This window comes from Narcine bancroftii, chromosome 2, assembly GCF_036971445.1.
Source record: "Narcine bancroftii isolate sNarBan1 chromosome 2, sNarBan1.hap1, whole genome shotgun sequence".
NCBI lineage: Eukaryota > Metazoa > Chordata > Chondrichthyes > Torpediniformes > Narcinidae > Narcine > Narcine bancroftii.
The window spans coordinates 301,171,526-301,198,668 of record NC_091470.1 but is presented as its reverse complement, the minus strand read 5'-3'; the positions used below and the strand labels follow the sequence as shown (position 1 = coordinate 301,198,668).

Sequence of the window (27,143 nt, the reverse complement as noted above, 5' to 3'; positions counted from 1 at the left end):
AACCCCCTTATTATGGGGAGTGGCCCTCACCACAAGATGGCATGTGGCCTGGGAAGGAGAAGAAAGAAAAAATGGTTCTGCCTCTCCTGGACAGAATATCAAAAATAAATGACAATCAGTTCATCATGTCTAATTAAGTCTGCTAGGACTGCCACTGGTTCAGATCCTAGAGAGCAGGGTCGAAGACATAGTGCTGCTCAGCAGGATCATACTGCCCTTTTCTGATGCCAAAAGCCCAAAGCAGGCTTTAAATAGGTTGTTAAAAGAACTTAACAGCATTTTTTTTTAAATCATGCAATCCTCAGGGCCCATGCCCAACACGGTGGCACCTGGGCTGAGCAGCAAATCATGAGGGGTTGAAAACTCTGTGGGAGCAGCAGACCAGTGCATGGACAAGAAATGAGGAGAACACCACCCCCCCCCCCCCCCACCGAGAAGGAGAAGCATAGGGAATGACCCTAGAGGATGGTGACCATGACAATGGACCAGCCAGGGGGTCAGTGGCTGAAGGACGACACAGGCTGTGGACAATTGGCAACTTGTGGTTGAAGGACACAAACAGGCAGCCGGCTTCTGGTGACCGACTCATGGGAACCAAGTATCGAAACCAGGATTCAAAAGGGTGCTGAGGGCAAGGGCTGCCAAAGGGCTTTGTGTGCTGAAGGTTTCCTGATCTTTGGATCTGGGGCTCAGATTGCCAATGGTTTGAACTGGAGTCCATGTGGATGCAGGAGTGCAGGAGGCAAATCTATGGACACTCGATGTCTCTGAAGGATTCTCTTTTCCTTCTCTTTCTCTGCTATTGTTTGAGTGCCGAGTAAAGTTCAAAACTTTGCTTGCCTTACAGCAGATAAAATGTCAAAACTTTGCTTGCCTCACAGCAGATAAAAGTTGAAGTACATCATATATATTATATTTGAATGTACTATGACATGACAATAACCTTTGATCATAACCAAACACTAACCCTAAAGAATGTGGGAATTTCTTGAAAATACCTAATTAAATGAAAATATATTCCTCACTAAAAATGACTATAAATGAAATAAAACAAATTAGAAGAGACTAGTCTTTACCTAAACCAAGTATCCTGAGAACCAATAGATTAAACTATCAAGGATATCAGGTGTTCTTATGAATTTTATATTATTAAACACTCTTCAAAGGGAACATGCTCCCATGCATTGAAGATACAAAGGAAAATAATTCATCTTAGAATCTTTAAAATAACAGTATTTTCAAGGTGAGGGCTCACTGGTTCTGAATCTGTGAGAAAGTGTTTAGAGCTGTTACTGGCAGTGCAGAGGAAAAGGTTTAGAGTTGACACTGACAAGTGGAGTTATTGTGATACTTGTACAATCAGATTAGCAGCCATGCATCACCTGACACAACAGCAAGGAGTTTTTATTTTATTATCTATTGGTGATTAGCTGCGCACCTGAAGACGCCTAAGCTGAGCAGACCCAATGGCCTGGCCTTTTCATTGTAACTATCTTTGAAAAGGAATCCTTCAACAAAAGTTTGGTTAATGCAATGAAGTTGTGGGAGCTCAAAAAATTGTGAGTTATGAATTTAGAAATGGGACCCACATCCATGCAGGCAGGAAACAAGCCACGTCACAGTTAAATCCAGTTTTGTCTCCTCTCTTCTATGTCTAAATAGATAGTATAATTCTACCACAAAATCAAGAAAATAAGATTTTGTTTAGATTATTGCTGGGGACATTAAATTAATATTTGCACCAATTATGTTATTAAAGAGAAATGATTAACTGTTTTGAAACATACAGGCCCTTTTTCCATTTTTTTATTGTTTCAGATTCTGATGTGAAATATTTTTCTTTTCATCTTGACTGTTGTTTTGCTTTGTGTGAGTGCCGTGTCTCTCTGAACTGCTTGAAATAACAGAAGATTCATAAGGACATAAGGCACCCTAGCTTAGATTAATCTGGTTATCGACTCAGACAAAGCCACATTTAATGCAATACTTCCATATAAAAAAATATTACGAAGGAAACAAGGTCGCATTGTGAGCTACAAACTGGCCTTTCATTAAGTCCTAAATTTCAAGCATCTCCACGGTCAGGTGCTGATAACAGGTTCACATTAACAAAGTCCAGACACTTTCAGGCTAATTCTTGCTGTTGTAAGTGATTCTACTTCTGTCTTTAATACTATTCTCACTCAAAAAAGACATAAGATGGCAGGTGTGGCAAAATGAAAAGACTCATCCTGGGTTTTTCCAGAACTGGTTTAAATCACATTGCTGAAGACTTCCACAATCGACAGAATATGGGAACATTACTCATGTTATATTTGAGCTGAGAATGAATGGCCAAGGAAAATTCTTGCAAATTTTACCCTTCAAAACTTACATAAACAAGTTTTGTTTGATCATCAAATTTCATGATATGCATTTGAACAGTCTATTTACATTTTTGGTCAAAGAGGCAGCACCGGAAGGAAAGAAAACTTGATCATCACTGCTAAATTAAACTGGCTTATTGCCTTCTCCAAATTGATTTATCAAAGCTACAAATGTGGCTTGGAAAACAAAATGCTTTCAAAAATATGTGCAATCCATCTGTTGCTGTTTCCTAGATAAGGGGTGTAACAAATGTGTTGTACTTATTATCCAGGGATGCCTCAAAAAAATTTTAAAAACTTCTATTTACTCTAACTAGCTTTGTGGCCAACTTTTAATTAAATGAGACTGGATAGAGAAAAAGAACTTTCCAGATTTTCTCTTTCTTTATAATAACACAGAAGTCTGCTGCCACGCATGACTGTTGGAATAGAGGAGTTGTTCTGGTACTACTGCTGACAAATATATGAGGGAAAAGGGATAATAGAAAAGATCACTTGCGACGTAGATGGGAGTGAAAGAAAGCTAGCTCAAAATAAGATATAATCTAAGGACGCCTCTGAATTTACCTGATATATCCAAGCGTCAGTTAGCTTGTAGAAGACCTGAACTGCTCAGGAAGGTAACATGTTGGTGGTCATCCAAGAAGTAGCAACTTTGATTATTTTGAATGGAAGACCAACCTGTTTTTTTTTATTTCATGGAGCTCACACTTGGCTCATCAACTTCTATCTGCCATGGGCCACAGTAGAATTTGCTCTGATTCACATTTGTGGTGTCAGACAACATACAGCAGTTTAAATCTCATGCCTTCAAAATCATGGATACAGCAATTCAGCTATTTGCTCTATTTCCTCTTTGAATGCAAAAAGTAAAAATATTCCCAGTCAAAAATATTCAATTTATTTACTTAAGAACATTCCCTCTGAAGAATAAAAATACATTGTGAACTAAAAACTAATTTACACAAAAATCCAGTACTATTTCCCCTCCCTTATGCTATAAAATATTATTGTCTTGTTCACACCATTAAGGGTGTTGTGGTAGAGAAACAAAAGCTGCGATGCTGGATTACTGAATTGCTGGAAGAACTCAGCAGGTCAGACAACATCCATGGGTAGAAATGACCAGTCAATGTATTGGATGTGAATTCTTGGTACATAGAGTATTACAGCATGGAAACAGACCCTTCAGCCTAACTTGTCCATGCTGACCAAAATATTCCACCCACACACATTAGTCCCAGTATCTGCCATCCTATCCATGAATCCATCCTAAATTTTTCTTCAATGTTGCAATAGTACATGCCTCAACCACCTCCTCTGGCAGCTTCTTCCATATACCCACCTCCCTCTGTGTAGAAAGGGCATCCCTGAGGTTCTTTTTAAATCTCAATTCCTACATCTTAAATCTCTGTCCTCTGATCACCGATTCCCTTACTCCAGGCAAAAATTGTGCTCGTCTGATCTATTCCTTTCATGATTTTGAATACCTCTTTAAGATCATTCCTGATACTCCCTCACTCCAAGAATTAAAAGTTCCAGCCTTCTCAACCCTTCCCCATATTTTAGGCCCCTAAATCCAATATAACATTCTTGTAAATCTTCTCTTCACCCTCTCCAGCACAGTAACCAAAACTGAACATGATGCTCTAAATGGGACCTCACTAACGTCTTGTACAACTGCAACTTGACATTTCAACCTCCATAATCAATATTCTGACAGGTCAATGAGCCGAAACACTTTTCGACCACCCAATCTGTGATGCCACTTTCTAGGTACTAAGTATCTTTACTTATAGATTCCTCACCTCTAAAATAATCCCCAGATCTCTTCCATTCATTGTGTAAGTCCTACCCATGTTCAACCTCCAAAAATGCAGCACCTTACATTTCTCTGTTTTAAATTCACGAGAACGTTGACAGGATTTCAGGGTCTGAGTTACAGGGAAAGGTTGTGCAGACTAGGGCTTTTTTCTCTGGAGCATAGAAGATTGAGAGGGGACTTGATAGAGGTGTTTAAGATTTTAAAAGGGACAGACAGAGTAAACGTGGATAGGCTTTTTCAATTAAGAAAGGGGGAGTTTCAAACTAGAGGACATGGTTTAAGATTGAAGGGGGAAAATTATAAGGGGAACATGAGGGGAAATTTCTTTTCGCAGAGGGTGGTAGGGATGTGGAATGAGCTTCCAGCAGACGTGGTCGAGGCGGGATCATTGGTTACATTTAAGGAAAGACTGGATCGTTACATGGATAGGAGAGGACTGGAGGGGTATGGACCGGGTGCTGGTCAGTGGGACTAGGAGGGTGGGGATTTGCTACGGCATGGACTAGTAGGGCCGAACTGGCCTGTTCTGTGCTGTAAGTGGTTATATGGTTAAATTCCATGAACCATTGCTCAATCCACCTGCCCAGCCAGTCAAGATCCCACTGCAATCTTTGGCAACAGTCTTCACTAGTTTGGCAGGGGAATGGGAATCAGAATGTGAGGTCAGGAAATAGAGAAGCAGGTGGAAAGGATGTTGCAATATTTGTGAGGAAGGACAGGCAGGGGAAGAAGCATATATGTAGTCAGTTGGAGGGTATGAAATGTCCTTATTTTAATACAAGGAATATTAGGAATAAAGGAAATGAACTTAGACCATGGATCAATATGTGGAATTATGATGTTGTGGCTGTTACAGAGTCATGGCTAATGCAAGGACAGGATGGGCCGATGCAAGGACAGGGTGGGCCGATGCAAGGACAGGGTGGGCCGATGCAAGGACAGGGTGGGCCGATGCAAGGACAGGATGGGCTGATGCAAGGACAGGATGGGCTGATGCAGCTACCGTGGTTTAGATGCGTTAAAATCGATAAAATGGGGGAGGGGGATGTAAAAGTGGAGGGTGGAGTATCATTACTGGTCAGAGATAGTATCACAGCTGCAGAAAGGGAGGATACTGTGGAGGTAGCGTCTACTGAGTCAGTGTGGGTGGAAGTCAGAAACGGGAAGGGAGCTATCACTATATTGGGAATAGTGCATAGCACCTCAAGTAGCCCTCAGGACACTGAGGAACAGATAAGCAAACAGATTTTGAAATCACAGGAATGTTACAAAAATTACAGGGTTGTTGTTTTGGGAAACCTCAACTTTCCAAATATTGACTGGCACCTTACTTCAAGATTAGATGGGGAACAATTTGTCAGGAGTGTCCTGATACAGTAATGTGGACTAGCTGACTAGAGGAGAGGCCATTTTGGATCTAGTACTGGGTAATGAACCTGGTCAGGTGACAGACCTCTCGTGGGGTAGTATTTTGGTGATAGTGACCACAACTCCTTGAGCTTTAGCAGAGCTATGAACAAGGAAAAAAGCAGATGAAATGGGAAATTGTCTAATTGGGGAAGGGCTAATTACAATGGGATGAGGCAGGAACTAGGGAGAGTAAATTGGGAAGAGATGTTTCCGGGAGAAGGCACAGATGTAATGTGGAGAATATTTAGGGACCACTTATGCTAGGATCTCCATATGTTTGTCCAGTTGAGACAGGGAAAAGATGGTAGGAAAAGGGAACAATGGTTGACAAAATTTAGACGCAGCTAGTTAAGAGGAAAAAAGAAGTATAGGAAGAAAAAACAAAGGTCTCTTGAGAATTATATGGTAGCCAGGAAGGAACTTAAGACTGAGGAGAGCATGAAAAGGGGTATGAAAAGCCCTTGGCAAATAGGATTAAGGAAAACTTTAAGGCACCCTATGCATACGTGAAGAACAGAAGGATGACAAGGTGGATGAGGTTGGGGAGGTCCTAAATGAATACTTTGCTTCAATATTCACCAGAGAAAAGGACTTGGTCAAGGTGAGGTGAAATTGAACAAGCTTATGTGCTGGATTAAGAAAGAGGAAGTGCTGGAACTTCTCAAAAACATTATGATTGATGAGTCCCCAGGACTGAATGAGATATATCTCAAGTTGCTGTGGGAAGGGAGGGAAGAAATTACTGGGCATGGTCAATGATCTTTGTGTCCTCCTTGGCTACAGGGAAGGTGCCATAGGATTGGAGAATCGAAAATGTGGTCCCATTGTTTGAAAAAGTTAATAGGAAGAATCTTGGAAATTATAAACCAGCAAGTCTTACTTCAGTAGTGGGCAAATTAATGGAGAGGATTCTTAAGGACAGGATTTATGAGCATTTAGAGAATTATACTCTTCTCAGAAATAGTCAGCTTGGCTTTGTGAAGGGAAGGTCATGCCTCACAAGCTTAAATTAATTTTTTGAGGAAGTAATGAAAACAATTGATGAATGTAGGGTGGTGGATATGGTGCATTATGGATTTGGGTAAGGCATTTGTCAAGGTCCCCCATGGGAGACTCATTCAGAAAGTCATGAGGCATAGGATGCATGGATTTGGAATTAGCTTACGTGTAGAAAGCAGAGAGTTGAAGTGGACAGGAAGTGTTCTGTCTGGAGGTCGGTGACAGGTGAAGTTCTGCAGGGATCTGTTCTGTGACTCCTGCGCTTTGTGATTTTTATCAATGACCTGGACAAAGTGGTGGAGGGATGGGTCAGCATTTTTTTCAGATGGTACATAGGTTGTGGATAGTGTTGAAGGTTGTCATTGGTTACAACAGAATATAGACAGGATGCGGAGTTGGGAGGAAAAGTGGCAGATAGTGTTTAATCCGGGTAAGTGTGACGTGCTGGATTTTGACAGGTCAAACTTGAAGGCAGAGTACACGGTTAATAGTAGGATACTTAACAGTGTGGATGAACAGAGGGACCTTGGGGTGAAAATCCATACATCTGTAAAGATCGCTACGTAGGTGGATAGGACAGTTAAGTAGGTCCCTGTTATGTTGGGCTTCATTAATCGGGGGATTGAGTTCAGTAATCATAAGGTAATGTTGCAATTCTATAAATCTCTAGCAAGACCACACTTGGAATATTGTGTTCAGTTCTGATCACCTCATTATAGGAAGCTATAGAGAGGTGACAGAGGAGACTTACCAGGATGCTTCCTGGATTGGAAAATATGTCCTATGAGGCAAGGTTAGCAGAACCCGGGCTTTTCTCTTTGGAGGGAAGAGGGATGAGAGGAGACTGAACAGATATCTACAAGATTATGAGAGGCATAGATAAGGTAGATAGCATCATTTTCCCAGGGCAGGAATAGCAAACACCAGGGGACACCTGTACAAAAGTGAAGCGATGAAAATTTAATGGTGACATCAGGTGTGTTTTTTTTACACAGAGAGTTGTGGGTGCCTGGAATGCATTGCCAATGGTGGTAATGTTACCTGGAACAATAGGGGAATTTAAAAGACACTTAGACAGGCACATGGATAAAAGAAAAATATAGGGTTGTGAGGTAGGAAACATTTAGTTTTTTTTTGTAGGTATATATGGATCAGCATAGCATTATGGGCCAAATGGCCTGAATTGTGCTCTAATGTTCTATGTTCACTATCTACATTACAAAACATTTTCGTGTTATTCACAAATTTGCTAATAATTTTCATCTAAATCATTGATATAAATCAGATCCTTAAAAGGTTCAGATTTCTGACTGTTCCCTGTTCCACCATGACTTGAATATCCATCTGTCATCCCTGTAATCACAACTGCAAGTATTATTCAGGAAGTGCACCATGATCCCGACTTTATCTGACTTGTGTTGTTCCAGGTTACCATTCCATTGGTAACTAACCTACATGTTTAATTTTTTCAGAGCCGAAGAAGTGACTGGGGGCAGCAGCCGATCTTGGGCTCCCGGTACCGGCAGCAGAGGATCATTTTAGCTCCTGGCTCCGGCAGTGGGAACCTCTGGCTTCTGGCAGCGGCAGCAGCGGACTTCGAGCTTCTGCCAGCAGCGGGCACCTTGAGCTCCTGGGCAGGGGCGGGGCCTCAGTGGGGAGATGTCGGTGATCGGCCAGCATTTTTTTGGTGAGACTTAAACATTATTTTAATGCTTAGAAATGTTTCCTGATGTTGTTCAAACATTGATACAATTGATTTGCTGTTGCTACTGGGCTGTTTTTAGAAAATGACCAGTTGTCCAAAAAAACTGTCTATCCGAAACGGGCCCTTGCCCAACCATTTCAGGTAATTGGAGTTGTACTGTACTTGACTTTCATCTTTGCTGTTTCTGCACCATTTATTTTTGAAATTTATGCAACTTATTTTCTTCGAATAAACAATGTTTTTCTATTGTCTGTATGAAATTATATTTGTAATTGTTCTGTCCACATGCATATCCTGTGAAATCACAGAGCCACTGGAATGTAAAGTAACTCACTAATGTTGAATGTTTTAAAGGGTTTCAGGGAAACATGATGGGTTACATATTCTGAGTCATTTCTGGTAGATAGAGGGCACCGTCAGTTGATCATCCATCTCATTAGCTGCACATTCACCTCCCCACCCCACCCTAACTTGTTAATATCCCAAAGCATGGCCCAGAGTCCATTGTGCCTGTCCCCTGTCCCCTAATTGCTGCCACAGCTTCTAAAATGATGCTATGCTGAGCAGGGAGTTTTGTCAATTAAATGCACTGAAATAATTAAAAACATTAAACCCACCATCCTTTTCTTTTGACTGCAAATTATAATCCCCATCGAGGTAAGTAGCATCTGGGATCCTACTCACTGTCCATCTTTGCATGGAATCCTACAGGTCATTCCTCAGTAGGGTGCTAGACCAACTATTCTCAATGGGGTTTTTAGTGTTTTGGTGATAAATAATGATTTTTTGTCATATTACTTTATACATTTTCAATGATCCCCACAAACATTTCAATGAAAATAATGCTTCATGACCAAAACTTAATGTATTGTTGGAGCCACTCTGCAAATGCAGCTGGCTTGTGAGACTGAAATCCTGTGCCATCTCACATTGTGCTGTGCAAAGCTGTTGTACCAGGAGCCAATCTTCCAGTGGAAGATTTAATCAGACATCACACTGGAAGAAACAATATGATACCAGGGCAGGGAGGCAGTGAAATGTCTGCCCCTGTATATTATTGTAAATTACATCACTGTGTCGCCCAGCATCTTCTAGGCAAACCTTTTATAAACTTTGCTGATGGAACCATTTTGAAGAAAGCTTGAGCATGTAGGATCTACTGTATATGACATATTTTCAAAAATTCAGATTTGGAATGTGTACAGGTGGTGCCAATTGATTTTAATTCACTTCATATGTAGCTTCTAAATCAACCAAGATGACTGGACCTCATGGAACACAAGGCATTCAAATCATCATATCTGCTACACTGAACACGCAACTTGTTTGCCAGAGAATAACATCTTTCTATTTTCTATATCCAGTGTAAGATGACTTCCGATAGTAGTTTACACACTGGTTTAAGCTCCTGAAATTCTATGATGGTCTTTGTATGACAGTGACGTTGATGGAACAAGATTTCAATCTCTTTTGAGTTATAATGATGACCCAATCTAAATTTACAGATTTAGTGTATTTTAAGACTGAAGAATAGTCTGAACATACGTTGTAACACATGAGTATATTGCTGGGGGGGGGGGGGGGAAATGGGGAGAAAATCATTCACAGAAGACAGCTTTTACCATGATCAAAGATTAAACAGCGTGCAGGGACCGTGACTCAGCCAGTAATGAAAGGTGATGATGTCCTTCAAAATGAGTTCAGGAAGTTAGGTACCAAGTTAAAGAAAAGAACTTTCAGGGCTGATCTCAGGATTGCCACCCATGCCATGTGCCAGTGAGGTTAGAAATAGGAGGATAATATGAGATGATGCAGCAGGGAAGGTGTCAGATTTTTGGATCATTGGGCCTCTCTTCTAGGGGACGTGGGACCTGCAACGGAAAGGCTGTGTGAATCTCTAACGAGTGCAGAGCCAATATTCTGGTGTTGCTCTGGAGATTTAAATTAATGACGCAGGGAGATGGGAACCAGAAGGCTAGAGCAGATGGTGGATAAAAATGTTATTAAACCTGCAGACAAAGATAGAAATAGAATGATTGAGCATGGTGAGAATAATGTTCTGAGTTGTGTGTATTTCAATGCAAGTATTGTTGGAAAGGCGCACGTGCTTATAGCATAGATCAGCATGTGGCATTATGACATTGTGGCCATTAGTGATGCTTGGTTGCAGGAGGGGTGGACTAGACTGGCAGCTCAATGTTCCAGGGTACCATTGTTTTAGACGTAGTAAAGAGGGAGCGATAAAGTTGGAGGGTGGTGTTGCTGGTCAGGGAAAATATCGCAGCAATGTTCAGACAGGACAGATTAGAGAAACGAAACTGGTCTTCTTGAAGATCATAGTGGCCATCTATGCATGGAGCCAAGAGAGATAGGAGAGACCTTAAATGGATTTATTGCATCTGTATTTACTCATGAGATATACAGAGAGTCTATAGAAGAGAGACAAAAGATTAGTGAGGTCATGGGCCATATGCAGATTACAGAGTAGGAGGTAAATTTTTCCGCAATTATTTTTTGTAGTAGATGACCCTTGAAATGTTGCTTCACTTCATCCACTTTGCTGCCAACTTCCACCCCAACCTCAAATTCACTTGGTCCATCCCTACTAACACTCTCCCTTTCCTCTCTCTCTCTCTCTCTCTGTGTCTCTCTGCCTCAGTCTCAGAAGATAAACTGTCAACAGTTATCTTCTATAAACCAACCAACTCTCACAGCTACTCCAACCCTCTTCACACACTCTCGGATGTAAGGATTTCATTCCATTCTCTCATTTCCTCAGTGTCCATCACATCTGCATCCAGGACAAAGATTTCTATGCCAGATCATCAGAGATGTCCTCCTTCTTTGAACAATGTGGCTTTCACTCTACATCCATCAACTCAGCCCCCACCCACATATCCTCCTTTACCCACACATCTGCCCTGGCCCCCTCTGCCTCCTCGCACAACTAGGACAGGATTCCTTTTGTCCTTACCTACCACCCCACCAGCCTCTGCATTCAACACATCCTCCTCCACCATTTCCGCTACCTACCACCACTAGAAACATATTCCCCTCTCCGCCTTCCACAGGGAACGCTCCCTCCATGACTCTCCACCCTCCCCACTAATCTACCCCTATGACTGCAGGAGATGCTCCACTTCCACCCACACCTCCTCCCTCACCACCATTTGGGGCCCCAAACAGTCCATCTAAGTGAATCAACATTTCACTTGTGAATCTGCAGGGGTCATCTACTGCAACCGGTGCTCCCGTTATAGTCTCCTCTATATCGGAGAGACTGGGCGCAGACTGGGAGATTGCTTTGTTGAGCACCTCAGCTCTGTCTGTTAATGGTGTGGATCCCCTAGTTGCCCCCATTTCAATTCCCTGTCCCATTCCCTTGATGACATGCCTGTCCATGGTCTCATGCACTGCCAGACTGAAACCATCCGCAAATTGGAGGAACAACACCTCACCTTCCGACTGGGCACCCTCCAACTAGATGGCATTAATATTGTCTTCTCTGGCTTTCATTAAACCTCCCCCCCACCCCATCACTTCTTCCCCTATCACCTTCACCCTCCTTCTGTCCCTCTCCATTTTCCCTGTGTTCTTTTGCACAGACATAACCAATTCTCACCTCCACTTTTACTATATCCTCCCGTTATTGGTCTGGATTGCTCCCTCTGCCAGAATAGTCTGCACTCTGAGATTTCCTGTAATTTGCTCATTACGTTTTTTCCTTGAAGAAGGGCTCAGACCCAAAAATATACCTTTGTACCCTATGGAGACTGAAAGACTAGCTGAGTTCCACTGGCATTTCAGTATGAGGAGGTGTTTTCTGTTTAAGGAAAATAAGGGAGGATAAATCCCTTGGGCCTAACAAGATATTCACTCAAACTTCTAAGTGCAGAAATTGAACTGTCATATATTGCATTCGGGAGAGGAGAGGAGAGAGGAGAAGGACAGAGAAGAAAAGAGTCGGGGGCAGGTAAGAAAGCTTTTTTAAAAGTCTCTTACCGGGGCCTGCGGAGAGGAGTCGGCGTCGGAGGCGGCCATTGGTCAGGCGGGCGTACAGGAGAGCGTGTAGTGGTTAATTGGTAAAAGGCCAATAAATAAGAGGGACAGCGAGCGAGTGGCCCAGCGAGCGAGTGACCCAGCGAGCGAGTGGCCCAGTGAGCGAGTGGCCCAGTGAGTGAGTGGCACAGTGAAGGAGTGTGACTTCCAGGCTTTGGCTCATCAGGCTTCGGCGAAAGCAGGCGGAGAGAAAGGTTGGCTGTTTTTATTAGCCCTTCCTAGGTGAGTGCACTGTACATTCCATTACATTAAAAGGCTGAGTCATGCCTATGGGGTTAGTGCTCTGCTCAAGTTGCCAGATCTGGGAGCCATGGGTGACCTCCACCCTCCCAAATGACCATATCTGTGCCAGGTGCGAAGAGGTGGGGTTCCTTAGGGGCCGAGTTGATGAACTGGAGCTCCAGCTTGATGACCTTAGGCTCGCAAGAGAGAGTGAGGAGGTAAGTGACAGGACCTTAAATCTTCCCACAGGACATACCTGCAGGGGATGTAACGAGACACAAGTATTAAAGAATAAAATTAAAGAAATGGAGTTGCAGCTTGATGATCTGAGGCTTATCAGGCAGAGTGAAGAATTTATAGATACAACGCTCAGGGAAGTGCTTACCCCTAGATTGGGGGGGGGGTCAGGTAGTGGACTACTGTCAGGAGAGGGGGGAAAGTTGCTAGCTCTGTGGTGAGCACCCCGGTGGCTACTGCTCTTAGCAACAAATATAGTGTATTGGATGTAGTTGGGGAAGATAACCTGCCAGAGGTTGCACCAAAGGAACCGGTGGTGCGGAAAGGAAGGAAGGGGAACAAGGTGGACATTGGGGACTCCATCGTCAGGGGAACAGACAAAAGATTCTGCGAACCTGACAAGTGTTCTCGTATGGTGTGTTGCCTCCCAGGAGCCAGGGTGCGAGACGTCTCGGATAGGGTTCAGAGTATCCTGGGGGGGAAAGGTGAACGGCCAGAAGTCCTGATACACATGGGTACAAATGACGTGGATAAGATGAAGGAGGAGATCCTGAAGAGGGACTACCGTGAGCTCGGAAGGAGGTTAAGAAGCAGGACCTCCAGGATTGTAATCTCGGGGCTGCTACCTGTGCTGTGCGTGGGTGGGGGCAAAAATAATAAAATCATGAGGTTAAATGTGTGGCTGGAGGAATGATGCAGAGTGCAGGGATTCGGGTTCATTGACCATTGGGATCTCTTCTGGGGAAGACAAGACCTTTACAGGAGGGATGGTTTACACCTGAATGCAACGGGGGCCAATATACTGGCAGTTAGGTTTAATAATGCTGTCGGATTTGATTTAAACTAATTTGGCAGGGGGAAGGGAACAGGACTGATAGGGAAGCAGATAGGAGAGTGCATATAGGGGTGGTTCCGTTAGACGGTGAAACAATAAGGAAAAAGGGAACTAAAAGTGATAGGAGAGTAGGGGCAAGTGCATCGAGAACAAAGGTGGAGGGAGAAAGGAGATATGGTATCAAGGTATTGTGTATGAATGCACGGAGTGTAAGGAATAAAATGGATGAGCTTGAGGCGCAAATGGCGATGGGAGGTTATGGCATTGTTGGAGTAACGGAGACATGGCTGCGGGAAAGGCAGGATTGGGAAATAAATGTTCCCGGGTACACGTCCTATAGAAAAGACAGAAAGTTAGGAAGAGGAGGTGGGGTAGCTCTGTTGGTAAGAAATGAAATTCAGGCGTTTGAAAGGAAAGACATTGAAACAGGTGGGGTAGAGTCTGTTTGGATAGAATTAAGAAATTGTAAAGGCATGAGGACCATAATGGGGGTCATTTACAGGCCTCCGAAAAGTAGCTCAAATATCGGTAGAAGTATAAATCAGGAATTAAGAGTGGCATGTCAAAGTGGTAGCAATACGGTAGTTATGGGGGACTTCAACATGAAGGTGGATTGGGATAATCAGACGGGGGCAGGAACACAAGAGAGTGAGTTTATTGAATGTCTACGAGATACTTTCTTGGAGCAGCTAGTGGAGGAACCTACCAGGGGGAAGTCGATTCTGGACTTCGTGCTGTGCAGCGACGCAGAGTTAATAAGTGACCTCGATGTAGGGGAGCCATTAGGGAATAGTGACCATGGTATGGTTACTTTTGAGCTGCAATTAGAAAGGGAAAAAGAAAGGAAGTCGGAAGCATCTGTACTGCAGTTAAATAAAGGGGATTATCCAGCTATGAGGGAGGAGCTAGCCAAAATAAAATGGAAAGATACACTAGCTGGGAGGACAACTGGGGAAAAATGGCAGGTATTTTTGGACATTTTTCCACAGGATCCAGGACAAATTTATTCCAAAGTGGAGGAAAGGCTCTAGGAGATGCAAATGGCAGCCGTGGCTAACTAATGAAATCAAGTGCAATATCAAATCCAAAGGGAGTAAGTATAAGATAGCGAAGCGGAGTGGGAAGTTAGAGGATTGGGAAACCTTCAAAGAGCATCAGAGGGGTAACTAAGAAAGTCATAAGAGAGGGGAAAATGAAGTACAAGAGGAAATTAGCAAATAATATAATGGAGGATAGCAAAAGCTTTTTTAAATATGTGAAGAGGAAGAAATTGGTTCGGTCTAAAATTGGTCCATTAAGAATGGAAAAGGGTGGAATTATTACCGGAAACAAGGAGATGGCTGAGGAATTTACCAAATACTTTGCAACTGTCTTCACCAAGGAGGATATAAGTTATGGTCAGTTAGGGGGTAGTGGTCATGCGGTATCAAGAGACTTGGGAAACTTTCCTGGGGAAGTAGGGGATCTAATGGATATCCGGATCCAGAAGCAGGAGGTTGTGAGTAAATTGTTGGGACTGAGGGCTGATAAATCCCCAGGGCCTGATGGGCTGCATCCCAGGGTGCTTAAAGAAGTTGCTATGGAAATTGTGGAGGCACTGGTCGACATTTTCCAAAGTTCCATAGATTCGGGGGAGGTCCCTGAGGATTGGAGAGTGGCTGATGTGGTGCCGATTTTTAAGAAGGGAGGGAGGGAGAAAACGGGAAATTATAGACTGGTCAGCCTGACGTCAGTGGTGGGGAAGATATTGGAATCTATCATAAAAGGAGTAATAGCAGAACACTTAGGCAGAAATAATAGTATAAGGGCTAGTCGGCATGGATTGCTTAAGGGTAAGTCATACTTGACTAACCTTCTGGAATTTTTCGAGGATGTGACAAAGAGGGTGGACTTGGGAGAGCCAGTGGATGTGGTGTATTTGGACTTCCAGAAGGCCTTTGATAAGGTACCGCACGGGAGACTAGTGGGCAAGATCAGGGAGCATGGTATTGGAGGTAAGGTGCTGACATGGATAGGAAATTGGTTAAGAAATAGGAAACAAAGGGTTGGAGTAAGCGGGTCTTTTTCAGGATGGCAGGATGTGACGAGTGGTATTGGGTCCTCAGTTGTTTGTAATTTATGTAAATGATTTGGATGAGGGGATTATTAATAACATGAGCAAATTTGCAGATGACACTAAACTGGGTGGCAGTGTGGGGTGTGAGGAGGATGTCAGGAAAATGCAGAGGGACTTGGACAGGTTGGGGGAGTGGGCTGCTGAATGGAAGATGACATTCAATGTGAGCAAATGTGAAGTTATCCATTTTGGGGGCAATAATAGGAAAGCTGAGTATTATTTAAATGGAGACAAGCAAGGGAGTGGGGAGGTGCAAATGGATCTGGGTGTACTTGTTCACCGGTCACTGAAGGCTAACATGCAGGTTCAGAAAGCTGTGAAGAAGGCAAATGGCATGTTGGCTTTCATAAAGAGGGGATTGGAGTATAGGAACAGAGACGCCCTTCTGCAGTTGTACAGGGCCCTGGTGAGACCCCACCTGGAGTATTGCATCCAGTTCTGGTCTCCAATTTTGAGGAAGGACATACTAGCTATAGAGGGTGTGCAGCGCAGATTTACAAGGTTAGTTCCAGGGATGGCGGGGTTGACATATGCTGAAAGGCTAGAAAAACCGGACTTGTATCCGATGGAGTTTAGAAGGATGAGGGGGGACATGATTGAGGTATACAAAATGATCAGGGGGATAGACAGGGTGAAGTCGGATTACTTGTTCCCAATGATGGGGGAGACGAGGACTAGAGGGCATAGTTTAAGAATACAGGGTAGGCCCTTTAGGAAGGAGATGAGAAAACATTTTTTTTACCCAGAGAAGTGTGAATATGTGGAATGCTCTGCCACAGAGGGTGGTAGAGGCAGATTCGCTGATTATGTTCAAAAGAGAGTTAGATAAGACTCTAGTGAGCAAAGGAGTTAAGGGTTATTGAGATAAGGCTGGAAAGGGGTACTGATAGTAGTGATCAGCCATGATCTGTAAAATGGCGGTGCTGGCTTGATGAGCTGAAGGGCCTACTCCAGCTCCTATTGTCTATTGTCTGTCTGAATCATCTGGTTCACCTGGACCAGCTGTAAAAATGGGTGACAAAATGGCAGATGGAATTTAAGCCAGATAAATGCAGGGTATTGCACTTTAGGAGAATGAACCAGGATAAGACTTGCTTGATAAAATGTAGGGAATTGTCGAGTGCAGAAGAACAGAGGAATCTTTCAATAAAGATATATAATTCCTTGAAAATGGTGTCATAAAGAGAGTTTTTGGCACATTAGTCTTCGTAAGCCAAAATATGGGTACAGAAGTTGGGATGTTATTTTGAAATAGTATGAGGTATTGGCGAGATAAAATTTGGAATATGTGTGCCATTTTAATCACCTACCTACAGGAGAGGCAGCAATATGATTGAACGACTGCAGAGAAAATTACAAGGATGTAGATGGGGCTTGAGTTGCAGGGGAGGGATAAATCAGTAAGGTCATTCTTCCCTGGTGTGTTGGAGAATGAAAGGAGATTTGATAGAGGTTTTCAAAATTATGAGGGGTATAGATTGAGTAAATGCAGGTGGTCCTTTTCCACTAAGAGAAGAGCTAGAGGACATGGATTGAGGATGAAAGGTGAAAAGTTTAAGGGGGAATGTAAAAGAGAATTTCTTCACTCAGAGGGTGGTGAGAGAGTGGAAAGAGCTGCCAGCAGAAGTGATAGATGCTGATTTGATGCATTTGTATAGGTTTGTGGATGGGAGGGGGTATGGAAGAGGGCTGAGTGCAGATCAATGGGATGAGGTGGAAAATAGTTCAGCACAGAATAGACAGGTTGAAGGGCCTGTTTCTGTGCTGTACTGTTCAATGGTCCTATTTCTGGAAGAACAATAAATGCTTCATATGTTTTCTAAGCCAATTTGTATGTAAGTTTAAATACCAAAATTACTTGTCAAAAGATTATCTGACGATGTTGCAAAATTTTAAACCAGGCTCTTTCGAAAGATTTCCCAGCACTATTTCAAAGTACAGCAGGGAAATTCTCCATTGTCGTGACCAACTAATGAAATGGATTAAATGATCAAGATCTCTTTGTTGATAAGCCATGTGTAGAATGACTGCTGCTTCTCCTGCACTTCAAACAAGTAAGTAGCTGTGGAGGTTTTTTTTGCAATAATCAAAAGTCGTAAGGTGTAATCTATAAATGCAAAGTTTTCTTTTATCTTTTTGCCTTTAAATGTACACATAAGAGAATTATAAAAAAGGCAGCAAAATAAAATATATTCTTGGATGCAAAGTTCTTCTGGATAAGGTTTGCCATTGTTAATTGCAACAACAACAAAAAAGAAGGTAACTTCATCCATCAGTCCCATGCCATTTACTAGTAGAAGAGTCCATCAGACTAGTCCCTAATTTCATGCAACACTGCAACTTATTTTCTCCACACATAAGATAGTGCATTATATGAAATGAGCTGCCAAAGAAAGCCATAGAATTGCATACAGTGAAAACATTTAACAGTAATTTGGACAGTACATGGCTAGGGAATATTTAGAAGGATAATGACCAAATACAGTAAATAAGCAAGCTCAGATAGGCAATCTGGTTAACACAGACAAACTGGCCAAGTGATCTATTTCCCTGCTGTATAGCACTCTGACTCTAGGATTCTAGTCTGCCCTGGCAAGTGGCCTGAGTAACAATTCCACAATGTATCTGTCAGTGATTAAGTGCAAGAATTATAATCAGTTATCCAAATCTGGGACTAACTTCAGTGCAAATGTTTGAAAAGATTGGTTGTTCTCTTCAGAATTGTCTGTCACTGTATTGATTAAAAAACAGGAAATAATCTGATTTTGTGTCACTGTCGTCAATAATGTTTGAGAATAGCAATGCCAGAAATTATAAGATTCTTTTGATCATTATTTGCAAACAGAGCATGAACGAGCATTGAATTCTGGTCCTCATTCTAGAAAGTAAATTAATAATTTATTGCAAGATCTTTAAATAAACAGTTAAAATGTGGCATATATCCAATTATATCAACTGGATTTGATTTAGCACTTAAATTGGGCCTCATATGCCTCATCTCAAGTGAGTTAAAATAGTCAAGGGTAGGCAATGATGGCTTGCTAGAAATTTATCAAAAAATATTCTTTCCTAATATATGTAAATTAGAACAGGAAATAGCAGTTGGCATACACTAATCAAAAACGCCCGCAACTTTAAAAATTTTTTTACAATAGATTATAAGTTGCACTCAAAAACTCTGTCGTCAATTAGTCACTCCTTGAAAAACATTGCCCAACAGCATTAAATCCAAAGCTGTTTGCATTTGCCTATTTTTCAGCCAAATAATTTAGACCTTCATGGTTCACAAAACAAAAATGAACATTTTTCCATAAATGATAATGGATGAAGTACTTACAAGCTGGCCTGGAACAATCCCTAGTATTATAATAGAGACGGTGAAATTGCTTACTGCACGCTGATGAGAATGAGATTGGTCCTGCTGTCAGTAGGAAGAGTCATGTAAGAATATGTTTTTGTCACAGATTAAAGTATAATCAGTTTTAAAAATCATAATAATGATTTGTAAGTGAGCTTCAATAAAATAATTCCTACCTGCAAAATGCTGTAAAAACTTCCCTTTCAAGTTGGGGTCTCTATGAACAACTTCTAAGGAAAAAATAGATTTATTTTAATACTTTCCAAGTTAAAACTGCAAATATTTGTAATCTTTACACAAGTTTCAAATTAGATTACAATTTCTACTGCACAGATTTTCATTAACATGAATAATAAGTGCAAAACACTTTTTTTTTTTAAAAGCATGTAAAAGTGCTCTTACATTGAGATTTATGTCTGGAAATACATCACTTTCCTATTTATTTTAGAAGCTGTTATCACTCAAGATGCTTAAAATAATCTTGAAATGCTAAATGTATGAAATTAGAACAAAAATTACAAAAACAAATACAGCTATTTTAAAGTACAGGTACTCCCCAACTCGCGACCTATGCCCATCTTCACATACGATCATTTTTTTAAAAACACATAATAAAAATATAAAATTTACATGGTTTATGTTGTATTTGACAAGCTAATAACCGAGATCAAGAGCATGTAAGAGCCAAAATGTGCATACTTACCTTGTTTGTCGGCATCCTGGAGTCCTTAGGCTGGGCACAGCCATCTTAATTCCTGTGCGCATGCGCGAGCCTTCGGTTGGTGCATGTGAGAGTTAAGGGCACAAATTCAATATTGCTAGGGTGCGCCAACCAAACTCCAGTATGTAAACCCACCGTACATGCACCAACCAAAGACTCACGCAAACGTACAGGACCTTGGGACCCCGGGATGCCGACTAACAATGTAAGTGCGGACCAAAATGTGGAAAGATTCACCAAAGTTGATCACCAAATTCAGGAAGCTTTAAGTTTTTATCGTCAAATCTATGATGAAAAAAGGATTTGATTAAAAAGTTTGCTTTAAGACATTGGTACTCCACACACACAAGCAAAATTCCGACATGTCCATTTCGAGATCTTTCACTCCCAATTATGGTCATAAGTCGAGGAGTGCCTGTAATGTTTAAGTCTCTTTGTGTTGCCATCATTTTATGTTTTGTTTTATTCTTAGTTATTAATGATCCATCACTTTTTTTATTCACACCAATGAATATGTTAACAAGGGAGGAGAGCATTTAATCTCATCACTTTATATTCTTCATTCAATATATTTCTATTGTCAGAACTGATACATACAAATATGCTCATCATATGACTGGTCAAAGTAAAGATCGGGTTTGTCATGAACAAGGAAATATGAAGACAATGGCCAAACGATGTCTCATGTTGCTACTTTGTAAAGAACTCAAGATGATCAATAAGAAATTGAAAAGTTGACAGAAGTTCATTGGCTTAATGAAGATCTAAAGGACTCCATTGATCTTTTTTTTTAAACTTTATTTAAAATTTTATGACATGAATAAAATAAAAATTACATTTAAAGAAATAATAAAATATAAGATCATAAAAATTAGAATACTACATCATTCAACTACACAAATTAACCCCCCCCAATAATTATAACACAACATTAATCGTCTAATTTAAAATTAGTCCAACCCTCCCCCAAAATAAAGAGTGAAGAATTAATTAACAATGTTGTAAATAAAATAGAAAAAACCCCACTTACAAAAAAAAGGATAAAACTTAACAACAAAAAAAATTACTAACAACAAAAAAATATCAAAGCTAAAATAATATCCTTAAACATATATTTAAATCAAACATAATACATATATTTAACAAATGAAATCCACTTTAAAACTAAGTTCAAATATTAAAATCATATATCAACCACATGTTATACAAAAAATCATAATTAATAATACATAGATACAGAATTTCCATTAATACCAAGTTTTCTTTATAATTCATCGAGAGAACAAAAACATCCATTAGAAAAACAATCAGATAAACTTTTTATTCCCTTCCCCTCCCCTTATATAAAAAAAGAAAAAAAAGAAAAAAAGTTCAAACTCTTATAAAATTCTACATATTCTTCATTTATAACATCTTCAAAATTCTCTATCGAAATTAACTTAATTTTATTAAACTCTTCTCCCTCAATGTATTTGTACTTGATTTTCTTCTTATCACCTTTCCCCTCATCTTCCTCGACTCCATTGATCTTTATACAAAAATCAAACTCCATATCAAAAGAAACAGATTTTCCCTTTGATGCTGCCTAACAATATGGGATTGGAGCCATGTCCAATCTTGCTGACTGGGATAATTGTAGTTGCCTGTGACAAAAGTATTCAAACAGCACAGACTACTTGAATCTTTCTAATTTATAATTATTATCATTCAATCTACTTGCAATGACACCCCAAGGACTGCAGAGGCACCGTGTCTATCTGGAAATTACAAAATGTAATTAGGGCATTTGATTTCATGTATCATGTTGCGTGAAGCCCTATAGTAATGATAAATATAAATATTTCAACATCAAGAATTGATAAATAATGAAATTCCAAAAATCAGTAAGCTCTTTGTATACCTGAGTATCACTTAGAGTAATGTGCTCAGTTCTGGTTTTCCCATTTGTGGGAAGGATGTGGAAGCTTTGGAGACAGTACAGAATAAATTTAAGATGATGCCACCTGAATTGGAGAACATGTTTTATAAAGAACGCTAGAGCGAGCTGGGATATTTCAAGAAATCAGAATTTATTGTCGTAAACACATCACAAAATTTGTCATTTTGTGGCAACATCACAGTGCAAACATTTATATAAACTGCCATACAAAATAAATAAAAAATAGTGCAAGAACAAGAAAAATGCAAAGTAAGGCAGTGTCTGTGGTTGATTGTTCATCCAGGAATCTGATGGCAGCAGTAAAGAAACTGTCCTTCTGCGACTGAGTGCTCGTCATCAGATTCCTTCACCTTTTTCCTGATAGTAGCTGACTGAAGAGGCCATGTCCTGGATGGTAGGGGTCCTTGTGGATAGAGACTGCTTTTATTTTCTGTAGATGTCGTCGATAGAGTAAAGACTGATGCCACAGCCCAAGTTAGCAACCCTCTAGAGATTTGTTTTTTGTCCTGAATGTTGACACTTCTGTATCAGTCAGTGAGCCACCAGCCAGAATGCTCTCCCCAATACACTTGTAGTTTTCAAGTCATCAGTGACATACCGAATCTCCTTATACCACACCCCCCCCCCCCTCAAAGTTAAAGTGGTGGCGAGCCTTCTTTGGGATGCATTGACTTGAAGGCTCCAGGACAGGTCCTCAGATACATTGACACCCAGGAATTTGAAGTTCTTGTCCCAATCCACTGCCGGCTCCTCGATGAGAGCTGGTTCATGTTCTCCTGATTTCCTGCTGAAGTCCATAATCTCTGGCTTTGCTAACATTAAGTGCAAGGTTGTTGTTGTGACACCACTCAACTAGCTGATCTTTCTCTCTCTCTCGTGTACACTTCCTCATTGCTGTCTGTGATTCTGACGTCAACCATGGTGTCAGCGACAAACATAGATCGCATTTCAATAGTGTCATGGGTGTAGGGTAGTAGAGCAGTGGGTTAAGGGCTTATGCTTGTGATGCACCTGTGTTGATTCTCAGTGAGGAGGAGTCGTTATTTCCAATTTGTACTAACTGTAGTCTTCTGATAGGAAAGTCAGTGATTCAGTTGCAGGGGTTTAGGTGGGGGGGGGGGGGCACACAGGTGCAGAGGCTCAGGGTTTAGTGCTTGTTGACCAGCACTGAGGGAATAATCAAGTTGAAAGCTGATCTGTAGTCAATGAAGAGGAGCTGTATGTATGAGTTGCTGCTTTCTAGGTAATTTAGAGCTGAGTGGAGAGCCAGTGACATTGCATCTACTGTGAAGCAATTGTGACAGTAGCTGAATTCCAGTAATTATTGAGATATGTATTAATGACTTAACCTCTCAAAGAAATTCATCACGGTAGATGAAAGTGCAATTGGATGATAATCGTTGAGGCAGCTCATTCTGCTCTTCTTGGAGCAGGATGACTGATGACCTTTTGAAGCAGGTGGGAACCTCTGACCTTAGCAGTGAGAAATTCATGTATCTTTGAATTATGGAGAATGAGCAGCGACTGAAAGTGTTTAAGATTATGAGAGTTTAGATAGGGTGGACGGACAACAGCTTTTTCCAGGGCAGTGATGTCCAATGCCCGTAGACATTTGTTTAAAGTGAATGGAGGAACATTTCATAGAGATGTCAGAGTATTTTTTTTTTCAGACAGTGGTGGGTGCCTGAAATGCATTGCCAGTGATTGTGCACGCTGATACAAAAGGGACATATAAAAGGTTCTTAGATAGGCACATGGATATGAAAAATGGAGGGTTATGGGCTGTGAGGGAGGGAAGTGTTAGGTTGATGTGGAGTAGGTTTACCAAGGTCAGTGGTTTTCAAACTGCCCCCTAAGCTCACATTCCATCTTATGCAATCCCTATGCTATAAATGCTCTGATTAGTAAGGGATTGCTTAAGGTGATACATGAGTGGGAAGGTTATGAACCACTGCTCTAAACCCAATTGTAACTGAAACATTTTGCTTGAGAAAAATTGTCATTGCTCATTACCTTTGGAGTAATGAAACCGTGCACATAGTGAATCAATTAGGTATGATGAAAACACTGGTTTTCAAACTTTCTCTTATCTGTTAAGAATTTCTCTTTCCACTCACATGCCAATCCACTGCCGGCAATCCCACAGAACACCTATGGCATAGAGATTAATAAAAGTGACGTGTGAGTGGAAAGAAAAAGGATGAGAACCACTGATTTAGATCCCTTGTGTTGTTAACTCCACCCACCAAAATAGTTACCCATCCCTTCATTGATAATCTTTCAGGGATTGAAATCTGGCTGAGGACAAGGGAAAATCCCAGTGAGCAGCAGGACCCCAAGATGATGCAGAACTTGATTCTGCCATTCTTCACTTTTTTTTAGTTAGCAGATGTGGATTGTTGGTCTGCATTCAATCCACCCTCCCCATCCAAAATAAGATGGGAAGAACTAGATCACTTTTGGTCAAAAAAATCTCCCTAATCCCACTGTAAAAAGTATCTTTTGGAAGATCCATTGCGAGGGACTTAAAGGCTCTCAAAGAAAATGAACCAAAGTAATATCCTGAACCATGGCAATTTGTTCCAGAGAGATTTGTTTTTCACTTTCTGAACCAAATTTACTCCTTTTTGTCATTTAGTATTGAAGATTTTACTTGTCACTTCTTCTTTGACTGTGGGTGACAGAATGCTAGCTCCCTTAAAAAACACACCAGATTAATGTATTAATCTCTTGCAGACACTCAGTGACTCGCCAGAACAATGTATTTTACTATGCTCTTGGAATGTCGGAAATGTTTGACAAGCAAGCATGTGAGTCACTCTTCAGTCACTAGATCAGGAATTCCACTCCTTGATATTGGGATTACAAGTGTCCACAATCTTTTAAAATCTAGTGCCATCAGATTCATTTTACACTCCAACCAGCCTTCCACCATTTGCTTGTAATTTACTTTGACTTCTTAATCATAATGCAAAATGAGTTAAGTTGGCCACTTCTCTTTCAGAGTCCAATGAAAACTGTTTATATCTTGTTTCAGAACTGGGAAGAATCATTACTCTTTCTTAACAAGTGTTTGGAATTGAAACCAAAATGAAGGCTAAGGCTGCAAAATACGATTTTCCCTGTTGTTTCAAGTGATTTTAACTTAGTACAATTCTTCAGAAAGATGATATTCTGGTGAATTGCTTCTTCAATTTTCTCTACACTTCAGATTTCAATCACATAAAACAATTACATTGAGATGTTTTCGCATTGACTGAAAAAAGAGTCTGCTAAAAAAATATCCTGACCAATGGATCCACAAGTTACAAAATCAAAATGAATTGGCATCTTTGACTGGTTTTGTACCAACTACAGTTTTCATCTCAATGGACATTTTTGTGCATCAATCAATCAAAAGTGGGAGGAAATATTGACACTAAAAACGTGGTGACATTAATAAAGTGGGGTATCATTTCCTAACCGACGAGTTTGTAATATTTTAATTCTATAACATTTTGAGGAGGATAGAAAACGTCATAATGAGAAGCTTCAGTAAATATAAATCTACAAGCCAAATTGCACCAAGCTGTCGTTCAATACAAGAAACACGTTTAAATTTGGTGTCGCACTGATTTAATTTCAAGTTGCAGTAGTTTATTTGCAGTCTTTATTGATATAAATATCCATACATTATTATTTCCTCTATTGCATCAAATGTAGGTTAGTTGGCTTGTTAAACCTAAAATCTCGGTCTTCATCACATGTTTCCATGTGTTTATTTCAAGCAAGATAAGTTCTACATTTCTAAATGTGTCCAAATATCTCATCATCTGCAGCTCAAGTCAACTCTGCCATGGTTACAACCAGAAAGCGGAGGTCCAATCAAATGAAATAATGTGTCCCGTGGGTAAATGGAGCACATGATCCCGCAACGGTCTCTACTGTCTTAACAGATAAGCGGGGGCAGCCTTCATTTTATTACTGTCATTTTGATCAAAATGCCCCCCTTACTCACCCCTCGCCAGTGTTAAATTCAAAATGTTGCTTTTGGTTTTGTCCCACTTTGAACAAGGTAACCCGCAACATGAAATCCACAATGTCAAAGCATCTTTTCAATGGGCTAACCCTTGATAAATCAGTTCATTTCGAAATTGCTACTCATGACTTCTTGCGATGCACATTAGAAAAGCATTGATGCATGTTTTCTAGGATTAGACCCAAGCTGACGGTTTGGAACGGGGACCTTTTTAATGCCGTAAACCCTTACCCGAAAGATGGAATTAAACATGATCGCTGGGATTAAACTCCCCAGTTTAACGCTGGGAGGTGGAGGATCCGCACTCGGGACTCTCGCGTTCTTCTTACCTATTGACTTGTCCAACCTGGGCACGAGCACGGCTTTTTCGTCACTGAAATGCTTGTAGTCTTGATCCAAGCCATAGAAAGTGTTGTACCGCTTCACCGTGCTCCTGCCCCCGTGATTGCTGTCCCCCAAGCCTTTCAAGATGAGATCTAAAGGTGATTGCCTCGCTCTCTGCCTCGACTCGGCTCTGCCTTCACGGAGACCCGCGGTGACTAAAAGAAAGGCTATGCCCAGCAAAGCGTCCCATCTCCTTCGGCTCATCTCTACAAAAAGGAAAAGTCAATAAACGATGAGCATTGCTCCAGAAACTTTTGGAGAACCAAGGCAACTCTGTCTTGTCCTCCAAATCCTGCCGGACTGACTGCTGAGGGAAAGCGCCCCGACCTGATTCAAGAGGGAGTTGAAATCAGCGCGGAACAGCAAACCAGAGCGCCTTTGCAAAGTGAACGTTTTGTTTTAATGCAAGGCTCATTAGATAACTCGAAAGCTTTTCATCACGGGATGTGGAGGTGTCACAACCACAATTTATTTTTCACATTCCTGAGTTTCTAACCCGTTTTACATCATGGGAGCCTGCTCTGATCCTACATATTTCCTTCCAGACGTAATATCTCGGTAGGTCACAGGATTAGGAAATGTATTGCCAGAGCAGCACATTGAAATCCTGGCTTTAGCTCGGATATACTTTGCACGCTTCACTGGATTCATTTAGCAGGCTGAAGGTGCTTTTCGGAGTGAGAACGCGATGCAGAACCACGCCGAAATTCGACGGGAACATGCCGTCTCATTTTGGACGTTTACACTCGGTAAATGAAAGCGGGTTGTGTTTCTCCAAATAAGGGAAGAAATGTTCGCAAGTCGTTAGGGATGTTTTAACCAATCGGTCAGAACATCTTGTTTGAAGTCATTCAAGATGTAACTGGATTTAAATCAAAGTCTTTTCCACATGCATTGTGTGACACTTTGGCAAAGTTTACACTGCATTCGGAAGTAACACTAAATGAAA

The 27,143-nt window shown here is 41.1% G+C and overlaps 1 protein-coding gene across 1 annotated transcript in view; it reads right to left on the bottom strand.

Moving 5' to 3' along the window:
* alkal1 (ALK and LTK ligand 1) overlaps positions 1-26,476 on the bottom strand; it is a 61,086-nt gene extending 34,610 nt beyond the window's left edge. The window contains exons 1-3 of the mRNA XM_069915431.1: positions 26,140-26,476; positions 19,309-19,362; positions 19,112-19,195 (exon numbers count right to left, since the gene is read on the bottom strand). Coding sequence (XP_069771532.1) covers positions 19,112-19,195; positions 19,309-19,362; positions 26,140-26,398 — 397 coding nt within the window. The 5' untranslated portion in view covers positions 26,399-26,476. The remainder of the gene's footprint in view (positions 1-19,111; positions 19,196-19,308; positions 19,363-26,139) is intronic.
* Positions 26,477-27,143: the final 667 nt, after the last annotated feature.